Source organism: Hypanus sabinus, chromosome 25, assembly GCF_030144855.1.
Source record: "Hypanus sabinus isolate sHypSab1 chromosome 25, sHypSab1.hap1, whole genome shotgun sequence".
NCBI classification, from domain to species: Eukaryota; Metazoa; Chordata; class Chondrichthyes; order Myliobatiformes; family Dasyatidae; genus Hypanus; species Hypanus sabinus.
Window position 1 is genome coordinate 33,937,790 of NC_082730.1, and position 14,554 is coordinate 33,952,343.

Here is a 14,554-nt window from a genome sequence, read left to right on the forward strand (position 1 = left end):
TATACAATCCTGAGATTAATTTTCCTGTAGACATACTCAATAAATCCATAATAGAATAATAAAAATCAATGAATGACCATACCAGCTTGGCCATTCAACCAGTGAGCAAAAGACAACAAACTGTGCAAATACATAAAGAAAGAAATAATCAAAAATAAATAAGCAATAAATATCAAGAACATGAGATGAAGGGACCCTGAAGGCAAGTCCATTGGTTGAGGGAACATCTCAATGATAGGGCAAGTGAATGAGTGAGAAGTTATCCCCTTTGGTTCAAGGGTCTGATGGTGGTGGAGTTGTAATGGTTCCTGAACCTGGTGGTGTGAGTCCTAACACTCCTGTACGTTCTTCCTGATGGCAGCAATGAGAGGAGAGCATGCCCTGAATGGTGGTAATCCCTGATAATGGATGTTGCTTAACTGTGGCAGCACTTCATGTAGATGTGCTCAGCGGTGAGGAGGGCTTTAACCATGACAGACTGTGCTGTATTCTTTTCTTTTTGTCAGATTTTCCATTCAAGGGCAATGGTGTTTCCATACCAGGCTGTGATGCAAATAGTTAACATACTCTCCATTACACATCTATAGAAGTTTGTCAAAGCTTTAGATATCATGTGGAATTTTCACAAACTCCTGAGGAAGCAGAGCTTTCTTTGTAATTGCACTTACAAGCTGGGTCCAGGACAGATCCTCCGAAATAATAAAGTTGCTGACCCTCTCCACCTCTGCTCCCCGCATGCGGACTGGCTCATAGATCTCTGGTTTCCTCCTCAAGTTAATGATCGGCTCCTGGTCTTGCTGACACTGAGTGAGAGGTTGTTCTTGCAGTACCACTCAGCCAGACTTTGAGTCTCACTCCTATATACTGATTTGTTGCCACCTTTGATTCCGACTACAATAGTGTCATTAGCAAACTTGGAGGAGGTACAGGAGCCTGAAGACCCACACTCAACAATTCAGGAACAGCTTGTTCCCCTTTGTCATCAGATTTCTGAATGGAGAATGAAGACAGAGGCAAAGTGAAGTCAAGAAGTCCATGAATGGAGACAGAGGCAGAGCGAAGGCAAGATGGTGTCATATAGCACTCCTTTGCTTACATCTTCAAAAACAGCTCTATTTCTATCTTTGTTATCTCTTTTTTTTCCCGTTTAAAGTTTCTTTTGAAGACCCTGACCTGGAGTTACACTCTGACTTTGGTTTGTTGCGGGAATGGGACCCGCTCTCAGGGCCTCACGACTGGCCACTTTTTGAGAACCCAAGGACACAGCCTGGAAGACTAGCATGCCTTCGGGATTCCGGAATTTCGTGCCTCTGGGGTTTGGCTGAAGTTATTTTGGGAGAATGTCGTGGTTTTTTGTGCCCCACAAACGACCAGGAGTCGCAGAAGATTCTTCAAGAAGTATTAAACTTTAATTTGCAAATGAAAGCTGAGACAGTCATTGAGCTAGTCACTGATTGCCCACCGATCCTTGTACATAGCATTTTTTATAGCAATCACCTGGTTTAGTTGCATTAGCATATCCAATCGGTCTACAGTTGCGTATCACTAGTACATCCCCCACTATTATTTCTACCCATTGACTTAATCATGTTCTAATCTACATCTCTTAGCAACCTCTCATTAACACCCCATGATCTTCTACATTCTTAAGATTTCATTCTCCTACTAAACTGGATACATGCATGGCAAATAGCAAGCTCAAAGCTGACTACATAGTTTTGGTTACACAGCAAACAATGCAACTTTTATACTCCAATAAGAACAAGGAACATCGGGAGCAGCAGGTTAGCTGCCGGGGGTTGTGTGTCCAGAGAACTGCGCCTTTCCGGGGCCAATTCTCTGGGCGCAGAGCTCAGGGAAAAAAACATTGCAACAGACTTTTAACATCACAAATCAATGAATTGTTTTTTATGTCTCCACGGTCGCTGTGAAATGGAGACACCTCTTTTTCCCTTGTTAGGAAGAGAGTCTGTGGTATGGCGAATTACCGGCTGAACAAATATTTTTTGGGGTACTGCAAGTCTGTGTCTTTATTGATGCTTGCTGCATGTGCTCAGTGCAGGGTGCTGCTGTTTTTTGCTATTGGGGTGGGGGGGAGTTTGTTGCCTTGCTACTGCTTGTGCATGGGAGGGGGAGCTGCGGGAGACTGTGGGGTTCTAACTTCTTAACTGTTATTCATTCTTCGGGGTACTCTGTTTTTGCAGATGTTTGCGAAGAAAAAGAACTTCAGGATGTATATAGTATACATATCTCTGCTGTTAAATGTACCTATTGAAACGTATTGACCCACGAACACTAGCTCATTATTTTTTGTACCATGTATTAATTTTGTAATTTGTTTTTGCACTATACTGCTGCCACAAAACAGCAAATTTCATGGCATATTGAACAATGGCAATAAGCCCGATTCTGAGAGTATCTATCTCTGCCATCTTTCAGACAGCACGTTTCAGCCTTCCAGCTACACTCTTCATGAATAAACAGCTCTCTGATTCCCTCTAAACTTCCTACCTCTCAGTTTAAACCCATGGACTCCTGTCATTGACATCCTAATCATGGGAGAAGTATTTTTTACCCTGTATCTTATGTATTGCCCATCAAATTTCATACGCCTCTGGTCTCTATTCCAGAACAAACCCATCCTAGCCAAAATCTCCCTATAACTGAAACACTCCAAGCCAGGCAATCACCTTTGCACTGTCATACGCAATCACATCCGAACCATATGATCCATAGTTGGAATTTTCTGATCTGCAGAAGTGCATCCAGGGGATGATTTGTCATTCAAGCAGGCGAGTAAGGATGTTGAGAATTAGCAGACATGAGTCATTGCTACAGAAAGGAAGAACACATCAAGAGGAGTGTCCTCTTTTAGAAAGTGTTCAGATATTTCCTTTACTAAGTATAAATGGGGCAGTCCATCAATATCTCCTCTCAAGTTCCATCTTATAACTGAGTCCTCCAAGAAACAGAGGCCATCTCTGCATTTGTGCTGCTGCTGTTAATGAAACACCATTCTGTGGATTGAAAACTGACACCAGCAGTTGATAATGAAGATAAACTCTCTCCCATAAAAGTACTGGTTGGAAAACTTTACACTCCAAACCATAAGGCCTCTTGGTCAATCTGTGGGTATTTATTCTCTGCAGCATTAATGGAACATGATGCAAAGGCTATGGGGTGTTCACTTCCATCACTGATAATATGTGACATTACTGTACCTATACCATAAGGTGAGACGTCATTGGCAAGCTTCACTGGACAACGTGAATCAAAATGTGTGAGTACAGTGTCAGATGTCACAAGTTCATTTCTTTTGGAAAGCCACCTCACACTGTCCTGATGAAGGGTCTCGGCCCGAAACATCGACAGTGCTTCTCCCTATAGATGCTGCCTGACCTGCTGTTTTCCACCAGCATTTTGTGTGTTGCTTGAATTTCCAGCATCTGTAGATTTCCTCGTGTTCACACTGCATTGTCCATTTCCATTTCTTTGTGATCAATAGTAATGAGTTCAAGGGGTGAGCACAGCAGCCGGTTTTGGGAAGAACCTGTTATAGTAACGGAAAAATCCTAAAAAAGACCACAGCTGTGACACCTCCTTTGACCTTGGGGCAAACACCACTGCTTGAATTTTCTCAGCACACTTGTGCAATACTTGGGTACCAGTGGTGTGATCACACTAAGCGATGATTGGTTCAAAGGATTCACACCTCGTGCTCTGAACCCATAATTTTCTAACCTTTTTAACACTATCTTCGGACTTTGGCGATGTTTCCTGTTATCGTTACTAGGTAACAGTGAGTTCCTGGGCAGCCTTGCAGCACCTGGATTATAGCTTTCAGTACTGAATTGATGATGACCTTAAAATCAACACAGATCCATTCTTCTTGGCTATTGAACTAATAGTATTGCCCATGGGCTCTAGTCAAACTTGGAAAGAATTCCTTCAGACTCCATGCAACCTAGCTTACTGGCAACTTTATCACAGATAGTATAAGGAACTGGACAGGTTTTATAAAACTTGGGTGTGGCATTTTCATTTAACACTATTTTATCCTTGATATTGTCAGCCAGTGGTGTACTGGCAACAGTACCGGACTCCGAGGAAAGTAGACCTGTGCTCCAATCCAGCTGGCTCCTTGTTTGCTTTCCATCCATGTTGGGTTGAATGTTGAGCTAGCAACTATGCTTTGTTAAAAAAAAGGAGACAAAATGCTAAAGAAGTGGCAAGGCTACCAACAGATGCACCACAAGGTGTGGAGAGAAATAACAAACCCTTAATAGGTTTGAGTTTTCCAATGCCATCAATGAACACTGCTGTGGTATCATCCAGGAGTTTCCTTATTTCACTTTCAGTTGTCTCTGTTGCAGGGAATGTAAGATGCAAATGGTGGAAGGATCTCCAGTCAAGTTGTAGTTGTCTCAACCACTCACAGCCCCATAAACATGGCCCTCCTGCTTTTACCATATGCAAGTTCCAAGTTCAATGGGCCTGTTGGCTTTTGTAGTTCACCGTCACAAATGTCATTCCCACAGGATTTATCTTCTCTACACTATAAGTTCTTAGTTGGATATCTGCAGGCTTCAGTTCAGTATCTTTCAAATGCAGTCCAAACTCATTTTGTGGAATGACTGGAACAGCTGAGCCAGTGACCAGTTCTATTTTAATTAATTTGCTATTCACCTCTTGTGCAAGCCACATTGCTTGTCTACTGTTAGTTTTCACATTTGCTACCCAGTCCTCTGCCACTCTTGTCAAAGGTTACAGAGAGAAGGCAGGAGAATGGGGTTGAGAGGGATATAAATAAGCCATGTTGGAATGGCAGACCAGACTTAATGGGCCAAATGGCCTAATTCTGCTCTTATGTCTTACGGAGCTCTAAGGTCAGATTTTGACTGAGTTTTACCATGTTCAGGTGGACAGTTAAGATCACACCAGTTAGGAATAACCTGCCCTCTCTTGTTTTTTTTTAAAGTGCTTTTTGGGTCTGTGGAGAGGTGTTTTGAACTTGATTATAGTTTGTAGGGAGGTTCATGGCTTTGCTTTGTTGTATACTGTTACAAACCCCGTAACTGGGTGACTTACCAGCAAAGATAGAGACATCCATTGAAGTCTGATGATACTATTTTTAACAGTATTTATTAGTCAAAATACACAAAAATAATATCAATGCAAATATACAGATAATATACGTCGTCAATACTAAACCTAAAAGTGCGGGTATAATAATAATCAATAAGAAATAAGCTCTATCGTTGTCTAGGGGATAATGTATTGTCCAATGGAAATATAAAGTTTGCTGCAGTTCCACAAGCTGCCGTCATTTGGTTGTCGCTGTGTTGCAACTGTTGGAGAGAGAGAGAGATAGAGAAAAACTTGTCGACTTTCCTTTATGATTTTGATCCGTCAGGTGTCTCGTTGTCGTGGCCGTTCAAGTGTGACCTCTCCTTTAGCTAAACCGTTCTTCCGTGATGAGCCCGCCACCCAGGCAAGGGAGGATGCACACGAGCTCCCACCGGCTTTCGCTATAAAATGCTGTCACTGGATTTCTAGTGTTTCTCCTGGTGCGTCTAACGGGTGTTCCTTAGACCCGTCTTTTATCCTTACTCACGGGGTCTCAGATGTCAATCAGGTAGGGATGATGCAATTCCTCAATCAGACCACTCTGGATGTCCCCTGAGGGGTTTCAATGAATAGTACAGAACTCAATACACAATTCCTTCTCCAAGAGACAATAGCAGTAGTCAGTGGTTCTGTTCTGCTTATGTCAGGAGACATTCCAAACCTGGTGTATTCTGTGTGTCTCTCTCTCATTATTGACATAATGTGTATCTCTCTCATTTCCTGAGCCTCAGACCCGAAATAATAGCGATCTTGCGATTCTCAAAAAGGTGGGGGGGGGGGGGGCAGGCATTGGCGATTCAGGACCCTTCTGCCCATCAGATTTGCTCCACATTCGTAACAATGCATTCTTTTTAAACAAATACCTGGAGTGGTTCCTAGCAATGAATGTTAACTTGGTGCTCGAATTTTAACTGGTCAGGACAGCTAATGGGGAGAATATCACTCTGACAGTCTAAGGAGAGTGAGTGGCAAATGTTAGCAGAATTGTGAAGCGTTAACATTTCTCTAAATTTTACACCATAAATACTTCTAAATATGCTCTCATATTTAATACTGGCAGTGTGAATAATACTGTTTCCATGTTCATTCATTGATCCTAGATTTAATTTAACAACAGGCTCTTTACGATTATAACCATTATACAATATGCATTATATATTATATACTTACAAATCCTGAAATTCATCCAATGTAACAGCTGGTGTGAAAACATCAATGAGACCAATAACCTGGAAATGAATTATACACTATTCAGGCAAGTTCTACATCACAGCCACTTTCCAAGAATAAAGAGCTGAAAAAGTTCTCTCTTATGAATGGGCTATTATTATGAACAAGTTAATTTATTGGTTCTATTATTATTCTAAAGCCAAGTCACTTTTCTTTCAACCTCCATAAAATTATAAAAGCAGAAAAAAAAATTTGTTTTAATTGCAAGGTGATCTTGAGGAAAACTTTTGAACTTCTTAACTTGGAGTAGACCTGCTAATGACAAACTAAGATCAGGTACTGGTCACTCAGGTGCCTGAGCCAAGTCAGCCATATGTTTATACACGTTCATAGTGAATCCATCATTATGTTCGTCTTTATCCACAGCACATATTACTCCTTCACAGACCTCATGAAAATTAGTCAAAGTTTCTTTACCTCTACCTGATTACCTTGAAATTTTCCAAGTGCCCTGCTGTAACATCTTTAATAATAGCTTCTATCATTTTCCTGAAGAATTATATTAAGCTAAATGGTCTGCTAATTCCTACCTTTTATCTCCTTTCTTGAATAAATGTGTTCCATTTGCTATTTACCAACTTTACAGAATTTGTCCTGAAGTAATTATCTCACAGGCCACTTCCTTTAACACCCAAAAATGAAGTCCATCAGGACCCGATGACTTGTCTGTGTGGAGCTCCAACAATTTGCTCCATACCACTCCCCTCGTGATTGTAATTTCCTCCCTCTCAAATCACAAATTATAGCAGCTTCTGGGATATTTCCTGCATCCACTGTGATCAAGACAGATGCAAGATAACTGTTTAATTCTCCAGCCAGTTGCAATATTAATTCCCGATTCACTTTCCACAGTACCAAAGCTCACAGTGGGAACAGACAATCGGAATAGCTTTAGAAAGGACTGATTCTAAAGAATGGGTCACACAGAGAAGCAGAAAACAAAAGGGTCAAGTTTAATTTCCATAGTCTTGAAGGGAAGATGGAAGCACCCTGACATCAAAACTGCCGTAATTAAAATGTTCTACTATATAATAAGTTTCTGTTAATGCTTTTCAAAAACTGCAGTAGGTGCTACAAGTACAAAAGGAGAAAAGTCACCTTCTGTTGCATAGACTAATATGGTTGCAAATAAGCACTGCCCTTTTTTCTAAAATTTATCATTTAATTAAACTAAGCAACAGCAGACAAATTTCCAACCATATTTTTCACCGCATAACAAAACCAATGCTTTCAGCAAGTATGTGTCATTTTGATAATATTTCAATTACTACATTGCTATCCCTTTGTCTGTTCATGAAGCATTATATTAATATCCTTTCTGGAATTGATGCTCTCTTAACTGGTTCTCAGAATACACTGGATGATTCCCATTATCTTATTTCTTTGTAATGTATACGTATCCCAACCGTTCTTATGCCATGGGCCAATACCATTAAGCAAGGGGTCCATGAACCCCAGTGTGGGAACCCTGGTATATATTACAGCCAACTCGGTGACTCCCAGCTTTCGATAAGATCTATGGTTTGCTTCCCCAAAAAAAGAGCAATAGAACCATTACCATTAATTGCAAGCCAGGACAGCCCTCTTCCTATTCTTCATACTGCAAATGCTATTCTGATTTGTTTGAATACTTTCAACACTAGAGAACCTAATCTAGATTGACAGTTTAGTTTATAGTACAGGCAGAGATACCAGCTTTCGAATGAATTTATTAAAATAGGCATTAACAACTTGTGCTATTCAAAGAGTGGTAAATTCCATTAGTTGATAATTAATTATCACTATAACAGATTAATTTGCCATACAAAACATATGAATTAGGAGCATGTATCATTCATTTGAATATTTAATCTCCTTTGCTGTTTGCAGGTGTGGCTTTGCCAAAGTGGGCTGCACAGAAAATGAATTCCTTCACTGTAAAGTACTTTGGATGAGCTGAAAACAAGAGGGACCCTATTGATGCACCATCAATAACTCTCAGAGACTGGAAGTAAACAATAGGCTTTTATTAACAGCAAAAAGAGAGCACGACATCTCTGAGACTGAGGGAGAAGCAGTGCGCCAATCGCCTTTATACAGGGGTCTGTGGGAGGAGCTGCAGGAGCTGTCAGCAGAGGGGCGTGTCCAGACAGGTATACATAGTTTACCACACCTATACAAATTATACTCATTTAGGCATGATCTATGATAGGGGTAAAAAAAAACCTGATGTGTTTATGTTCCTTCTTTTAAGAATGACTTGAAGTTTACCTTCATTGGATATCACAGCCAACAAATGCTACAGTGAACCTGGAAAGATTGTCTTCCCATAAGACCATAAGATGTTGAAACAGAATTAGGCCATTTGGTCCATCAAGTCTGCTCCACCATTTCTTCATGGCTATTCCAATTTTCCTTTCAGCCTGAGTCTCCCACCTTCTCCCATATCCCTTCATGCACTGAGCAATCAAGAATCTATTAACCTCTGTCTTTTTTTTTAATAATTTTTTATTGCATTTTTAAATGATTACAAAGTATGAAAAAACAATGTATATAACCCATACCCCCTCCCCTTAACCCCTCCCCCCTAACTGCCCCATAGAAAAAAAAAGAAAGAAAGAAAGAAAGAAAGAATGCCTGGTGGTTGGAAGATCTCCACATGCTCCATGGAGTTCGTAATAATTTTAATATGTATATTTATTTCTTTCCCCTAATAACCAATTGTTTCATCTTAAAAGCATCTATATATTTAAACCTGTCTTTTGTAAATAAGGGCTCCAAATTTTCAAAAATGTTTCATATTTATCTCTTAAATTATAAGTAATTTTTTCTAATGGAATACAACCATAGATTTCTTTCTTCCAAGAATCTATACTTAAATGTGTATCCGATTTCCAAGTAACTGCAATAGCTTTTTTGGCTACTGCCAGTGCAATTTTTATAAATTCTTTCTGATACTTATTTAGTTTGAGTTTCGGTTTTATCCCTTCAATATCACCTAGTAAAAATAATATTGGATTATGAGGAAATTGTGTTCCTGTAATTTGTTCCAGTAAAAGTCTTAAATTTGTCCAAAATGGTTGAATTTTAGAGCAAGACCATGTCGAATGTAAAAAAGTACCAGTTTCCTGGTTACATCGGAAACACTGATCCGATAAATTTGGATTAAATTTTTTTATTTTTTGTGGTGTAATATATAATTGATGTAGAAAATTATACTGCACTAATCTTAACCGAACATTTATTGTATTTGTCATACTGTCAAGACATAGTCTTGACCAATTTGTTTCTTCAATTTTAATATTCAAATCACTTTCCCATTTTTGTCTTGACTTATGGACTCCTTGCTTAATTACCTGTCTTTGAATCAAATTATACATGCAAGATATAAATTTTTTGATATTTCCTTTTTGAATTAAAATTTCTATTTCATTAGATTTCGGCAATAACATTGTTTGACCTAATTTTTCTCTTAAATAAGCCCTTAATTGAAAGTAACAAAATAAAGTGTTGTTTGATATTTTATATTTATTCTTTAATTGTTCAAATGACATTAATATACCTCCTTCAAAACAATTCCCTATATATCTAATCCCATTTTGAATCCAATTATATAAAAGTTGATTGTCCATTGTAAAAGGAATAAGTCTATTTTGAATTAAAGATCTCTTTGCTAATGAAGATTTTTTTATCTCATCATCAACATTTATCTTATTCCATAAATCAATCAAATGTTTTAATATAGGAGATTCTTTCTTTTCCCGTATCCATTTAGATTCCCATTTGTATATAAAATCTTCTGGTACATTTTCTCCTATTTTATCTAATTCTATTCTAATCCATGCCGGTTTATCTTTCTCGAAAAAAGATGCAATAAATCTAAGTTGATTTGCTTTATAATAATTCTTAAAATTTGGAAGTTGTAATCCTCCTAAATCAAATTTCCATGTCAATTTTTCCAATGATATTCTGGACATCTTACCTTTCCAGAGGAATTTCCTCAGATATTTATTTAACTCTTGAAAAAACTTCTGGGGTAATTGTATTGGTAATGATTGAAATAAATATTGTAATCTAGGGAATATATTCATTTTTATAGTATTTACTCTACCTACTAATGTTATTGGTAATGCCATCCATTTTTCAAGATCTTCCTGAATTTTTTTCAAAAGTGGTAAGTAATTTAATTTGTATAAGTTTTTTATATCATTATCAACTCTTATACCTAAATATTTTATACCATTTGCTGGCCATCTAAATTGAGTTATTAATCGACATTGATTATAATCTCCTTTAGTAAGAGGCAAAATTTCACTTTTATCCCAATTTATTTTATAACCCGATATTTTCCCATATTCTTCTAGTCTATAAGATAATTTGCGTAGTGAATGTAATGGATCTGTTAAATAAATTAGAACATCATCAGCAAATAAGTTAATCTTGTATTCTTCCTGATTAACTCTGAAACCCTTAATATCTGGGTCCATTCTAATTAATTCAGCTAGTGGTTCTATTGCCAACACAAACAAAGCAGGTGATAGTGGGCAACCTTGCCGAGTTGATCTTGTTAACTGAAATGATGTTGAAATTTGACCATTTGTCACTACTTTAGCTTTGGGATTAGTATTTAAGGTTTTAATCCATTTTATAAATGATGTTCCTAATCCATATTTTTCCAATACCTTAAATAAAAAATCCCATTCCAATCTATCAAATGCTTTCTCTGCATCTAAAGCAACCGCCACACTCATTTCCTCCCTCTTTTGTGCTAAATGGATTATACTAAATAACCGAGTTACATTATCTGCCGATTGTCTATTTTTGATAAATCCTGTTTGATCCATATGCACTAATTTTGGTAAGCATTTAGATAATCTATTAGATAAGATTTTTGCTATTATTTTATAATCAGTGTTTAATAAAGAAATAGGTCTATATGATGCTGGTTTTAAAAGGTCTCTGTCTTTTTTTGGCAATACTATTAAAATAGCTGTTGAAAAAGATTCTGGAAGTTTATGCATTCTTTCCGCCTGATATATTAACTCCATAAAAGGAGGAATTAATAAACCTTTAAACTTTTTATAAAATTCAGGTGGAAAACCATCTTCTCCTGGAGATTTATTACTTTGAAGTGATCCCAAAGCTTCTTCAACTTCTTTCAATGTAAAAGACATACCTAATCCCTTCTGTTCTTCTGTATTTAATTTTGGAAGAGTTATTTGTGATAAAAATTCTTCTATCTTAACATCGTCATTCTTTGATTCTGATTTATACAACTCAGAATAAAAATTCTTAAAAGCCTCATTAATTTCTAGAGGTTTATAAGTAATTTCATTCACTTTTGTTCGAATTGCATTTATTGTTTTAGAAATCTGATCTGTTTTTAACTGCCATGCAAGAACTTTATGTGATCTTTCACCTAATTCATAATATCTCTGTTTAGTTCTCATAATTGCTTTTTCTGTTCGATATGTCTGGAGTGTATTATATTTTAACTTCTTATTAATAAGTTGTCTTCGTTTTTCTTCTGTCATATTTCTTTGAGATTCTTTTTCTAATTTTATAATCTCCTTTTCCAATTGATCTATTTCTATCATATATTCCTTCTTAATTTTAGAAGTATAACTTATTATCTGACCTCTCAAATATGCTTTCATTGCTTCCCACAATATAAATTTATCATCAACTGAATGTAAATTTGTATCTAAAAAGAACTGAATCTGTTTTTTCATAAAATCACAAAAATCTTGACGTTTTAGTAAAATTGAATTAAATCTCCATCTATAAATTGATTCCTCTTTATCTGTCATTATCATTGTCATTATTAAAGGAGAGTGATCAGACAATATTCTTGCTTTATATTCCATGTTTTTCACTCTATCTTGAATATTTGTTGATAACAGGAAAAAATCTATCCTTGAATATATTTTATGTCTATTTGAATAAAATGAATAATCCCTTTCTTTTGGATTGATTCTTCTCCATATATCAATCAAATTTAGATCTTTCATCAATGATAGAGTTAATTTTGCTACTTTTGATTTTGTAATAGCCTTTGTTGATCTATCTAAAACTGGATCTAAACAAAAATTAAAATCTCCACCTATTAATATTTTATCATGTGCATTAGCCAAATTCAAAAAAACCTCCTGTATAAATTTTACATCATTTTCATTTGGTGCATAAATATTCATAAGAGTCCATAGTTCTGAAAAAATTTGACAATGTATAATTAAATATCTTCCTGCCGAATCAATTAATACATTTTGTATTTTAATTGGTAAATTTTTATTAACCAAAATTGCAACTCCTCTTGCCTTTGAGTTAAATGAAGCTGCAATAACATTTCCAACCCAGTCTCTTTTTAATTTCTGATGTTCTATATCCGTTAAATGAGTTTCTTGTAAGAAAGCTATATCTATTTTCATTTTTTTAATGTATGTTAAAATTCTTTTTCTTTTTATTGGTCCATTAAGCCCATTAACATTAAAACTTAAAAAATTCAATAAATTAGTCATTATTTTTATTTATGTTACTCCAATCTATAATAATACCTAATCTTTCAACTCTCATTATATCCTGGGAAATCTTTTTAGAAGTCTCCATGTTGCTATGTGTGTCCCCACCAATCATCCAGGCAAAAGAATAGAAGAAAAATAGAAAATAAAAAAAAAAACAAAATACCCCCCTACTAATGTTGTGAAAAAAAAGAAACACAACATTACCCCCCTCTATTGTACGGGTCATGGCAATCGCCATGATTACACACGTGAATCCCGTAGTAACCGATTCAAAGCTCCCCAGCCCCCCCGCAACATGAAAAATATATATATATAAAAAAAACATACTATTCTCAATTAATATTTCTAAAATATTACTTTTCTCCCTTATATCGTCCTTAAATGTCCATCAGTTCCATTTACTTTCTCTGTCTTCGTCTTTAACCATTACATTTAGAAATCTCCGCTTTTAATCAACGAATAGATGGAAGTCTTTGTGCAAACACCTCCGCATCTTGATAATCAGAAAAAAATCTTTTTCCTTCCTCCAAAAAAATTATCAGTGTTGCTGGGTGACGCATTGAAAACTTATAACCTTTTTCCCACAAAACCTTTTTAGCTGGGTTAAATTCTTTCTTTCTCTTCAAAAGGTTATAACTTATATCAGGATAAAAAAGAACTGGTTTCTCAGCTATCATCAACGGACCTTTTCTTCTTTTAGCACCCTGGGCAGCCGCCCTCAAAATCTTTTCTTTATCCTGGTATCTTAAACATCTTATCAAAATTGATCGCGGATTTTGATCATCTTGAGATCTTGGTCTTAAAGCTCTGTGCACCCTTTCAATCTCAATTAAAGCTTCTTCTCCCATTTCCAATTTTTCAGGAATCCATTTTTGAAAAAAATTTATTGGGTCTTCTCCTTCGGTACCTTCTTTAAGTCCAACAATTTTAATATTGTTGCGTCTACTAAAATTTTCAAGTTTATCAATTTTTCCCACGAGTTGTTTTCTTTCTGATGTCCAGGCGTCATTATCATCTTCCATCCTCTTCATTCTTCCCTCCATTTCTTCCATTCTGACGTCCAAATCTATAATTTTCTTTTCCATTTTTTCCTGTTTCTTTGTCATTTTATCAAACATAGCCTCCATATTTGTTATTTTTTTTTGTCATTACTTTTTGGTTACTTTTAATTACTTTTAATGCATTTAATTTATGCATTATTTGCCTCAAAGTCTTTTTTGTACTTTCAGAGGAACTTTCGTCTTCTCCATCTTCATCTGATTTTTCCAGAGAGTCCGTCTCTCTCTCAGACTCACTTTCACTGTCGGTTTCAGTCGTTGCTGGGATTTGTAGTTCTGGTTGTTCTCTTTTGCGCATGCTCGTTCCTTTACGCTTGCGCAGTTCTCGTTGATCTTTCCCTTTAGAAATGGCCGATGCTGCCGCAGTCTCCTTTTCTGTTTCACCGGTGGTGTGTTGTACCTGAGTCCGCGGTTCTTCGGTAGAAGTAGGCCTTGATTCTGTTCCAACTTGAGCGGTCTTCGCGGTAGCAGTTTTCTTCGTCCTCTGTTTATGAGGCATAGCTTAAAACAATCCGGAATAGTTTATAAGTAACCTTAAAAAAGTATTAATTAACTTTTCTTCACTTAGACATTAATTTATTAACTTTTTTACGGGAGGGCTGGATTCCAGCGTCTCGATCCTACGTCATCACGTGACGT

The 14,554-nt window shown here is 36.6% G+C and overlaps 1 protein-coding gene across 2 annotated transcripts in view; it reads right to left on the reverse strand.

The window, feature by feature from the left end:
- LOC132381151 (mitogen-activated protein kinase 12-like) overlaps positions 1–14,554 on the reverse strand; it is a 78,357-nt gene that overhangs the window by 37,477 nt on the left and 26,326 nt on the right. Inside the window, exon 3 of one of the 2 annotated variants that reach the window (XM_059950428.1) lies at positions 6,298–6,356. In XM_059950428.1, coding sequence (XP_059806411.1) covers positions 6,298–6,356 — 59 coding nt within the window. Of the gene's footprint in view, positions 1–668; positions 1,371–6,297; positions 6,357–14,554 lie in introns of those variants that run through there. The other variant, XM_059950429.1, reaches the window with a different exon arrangement.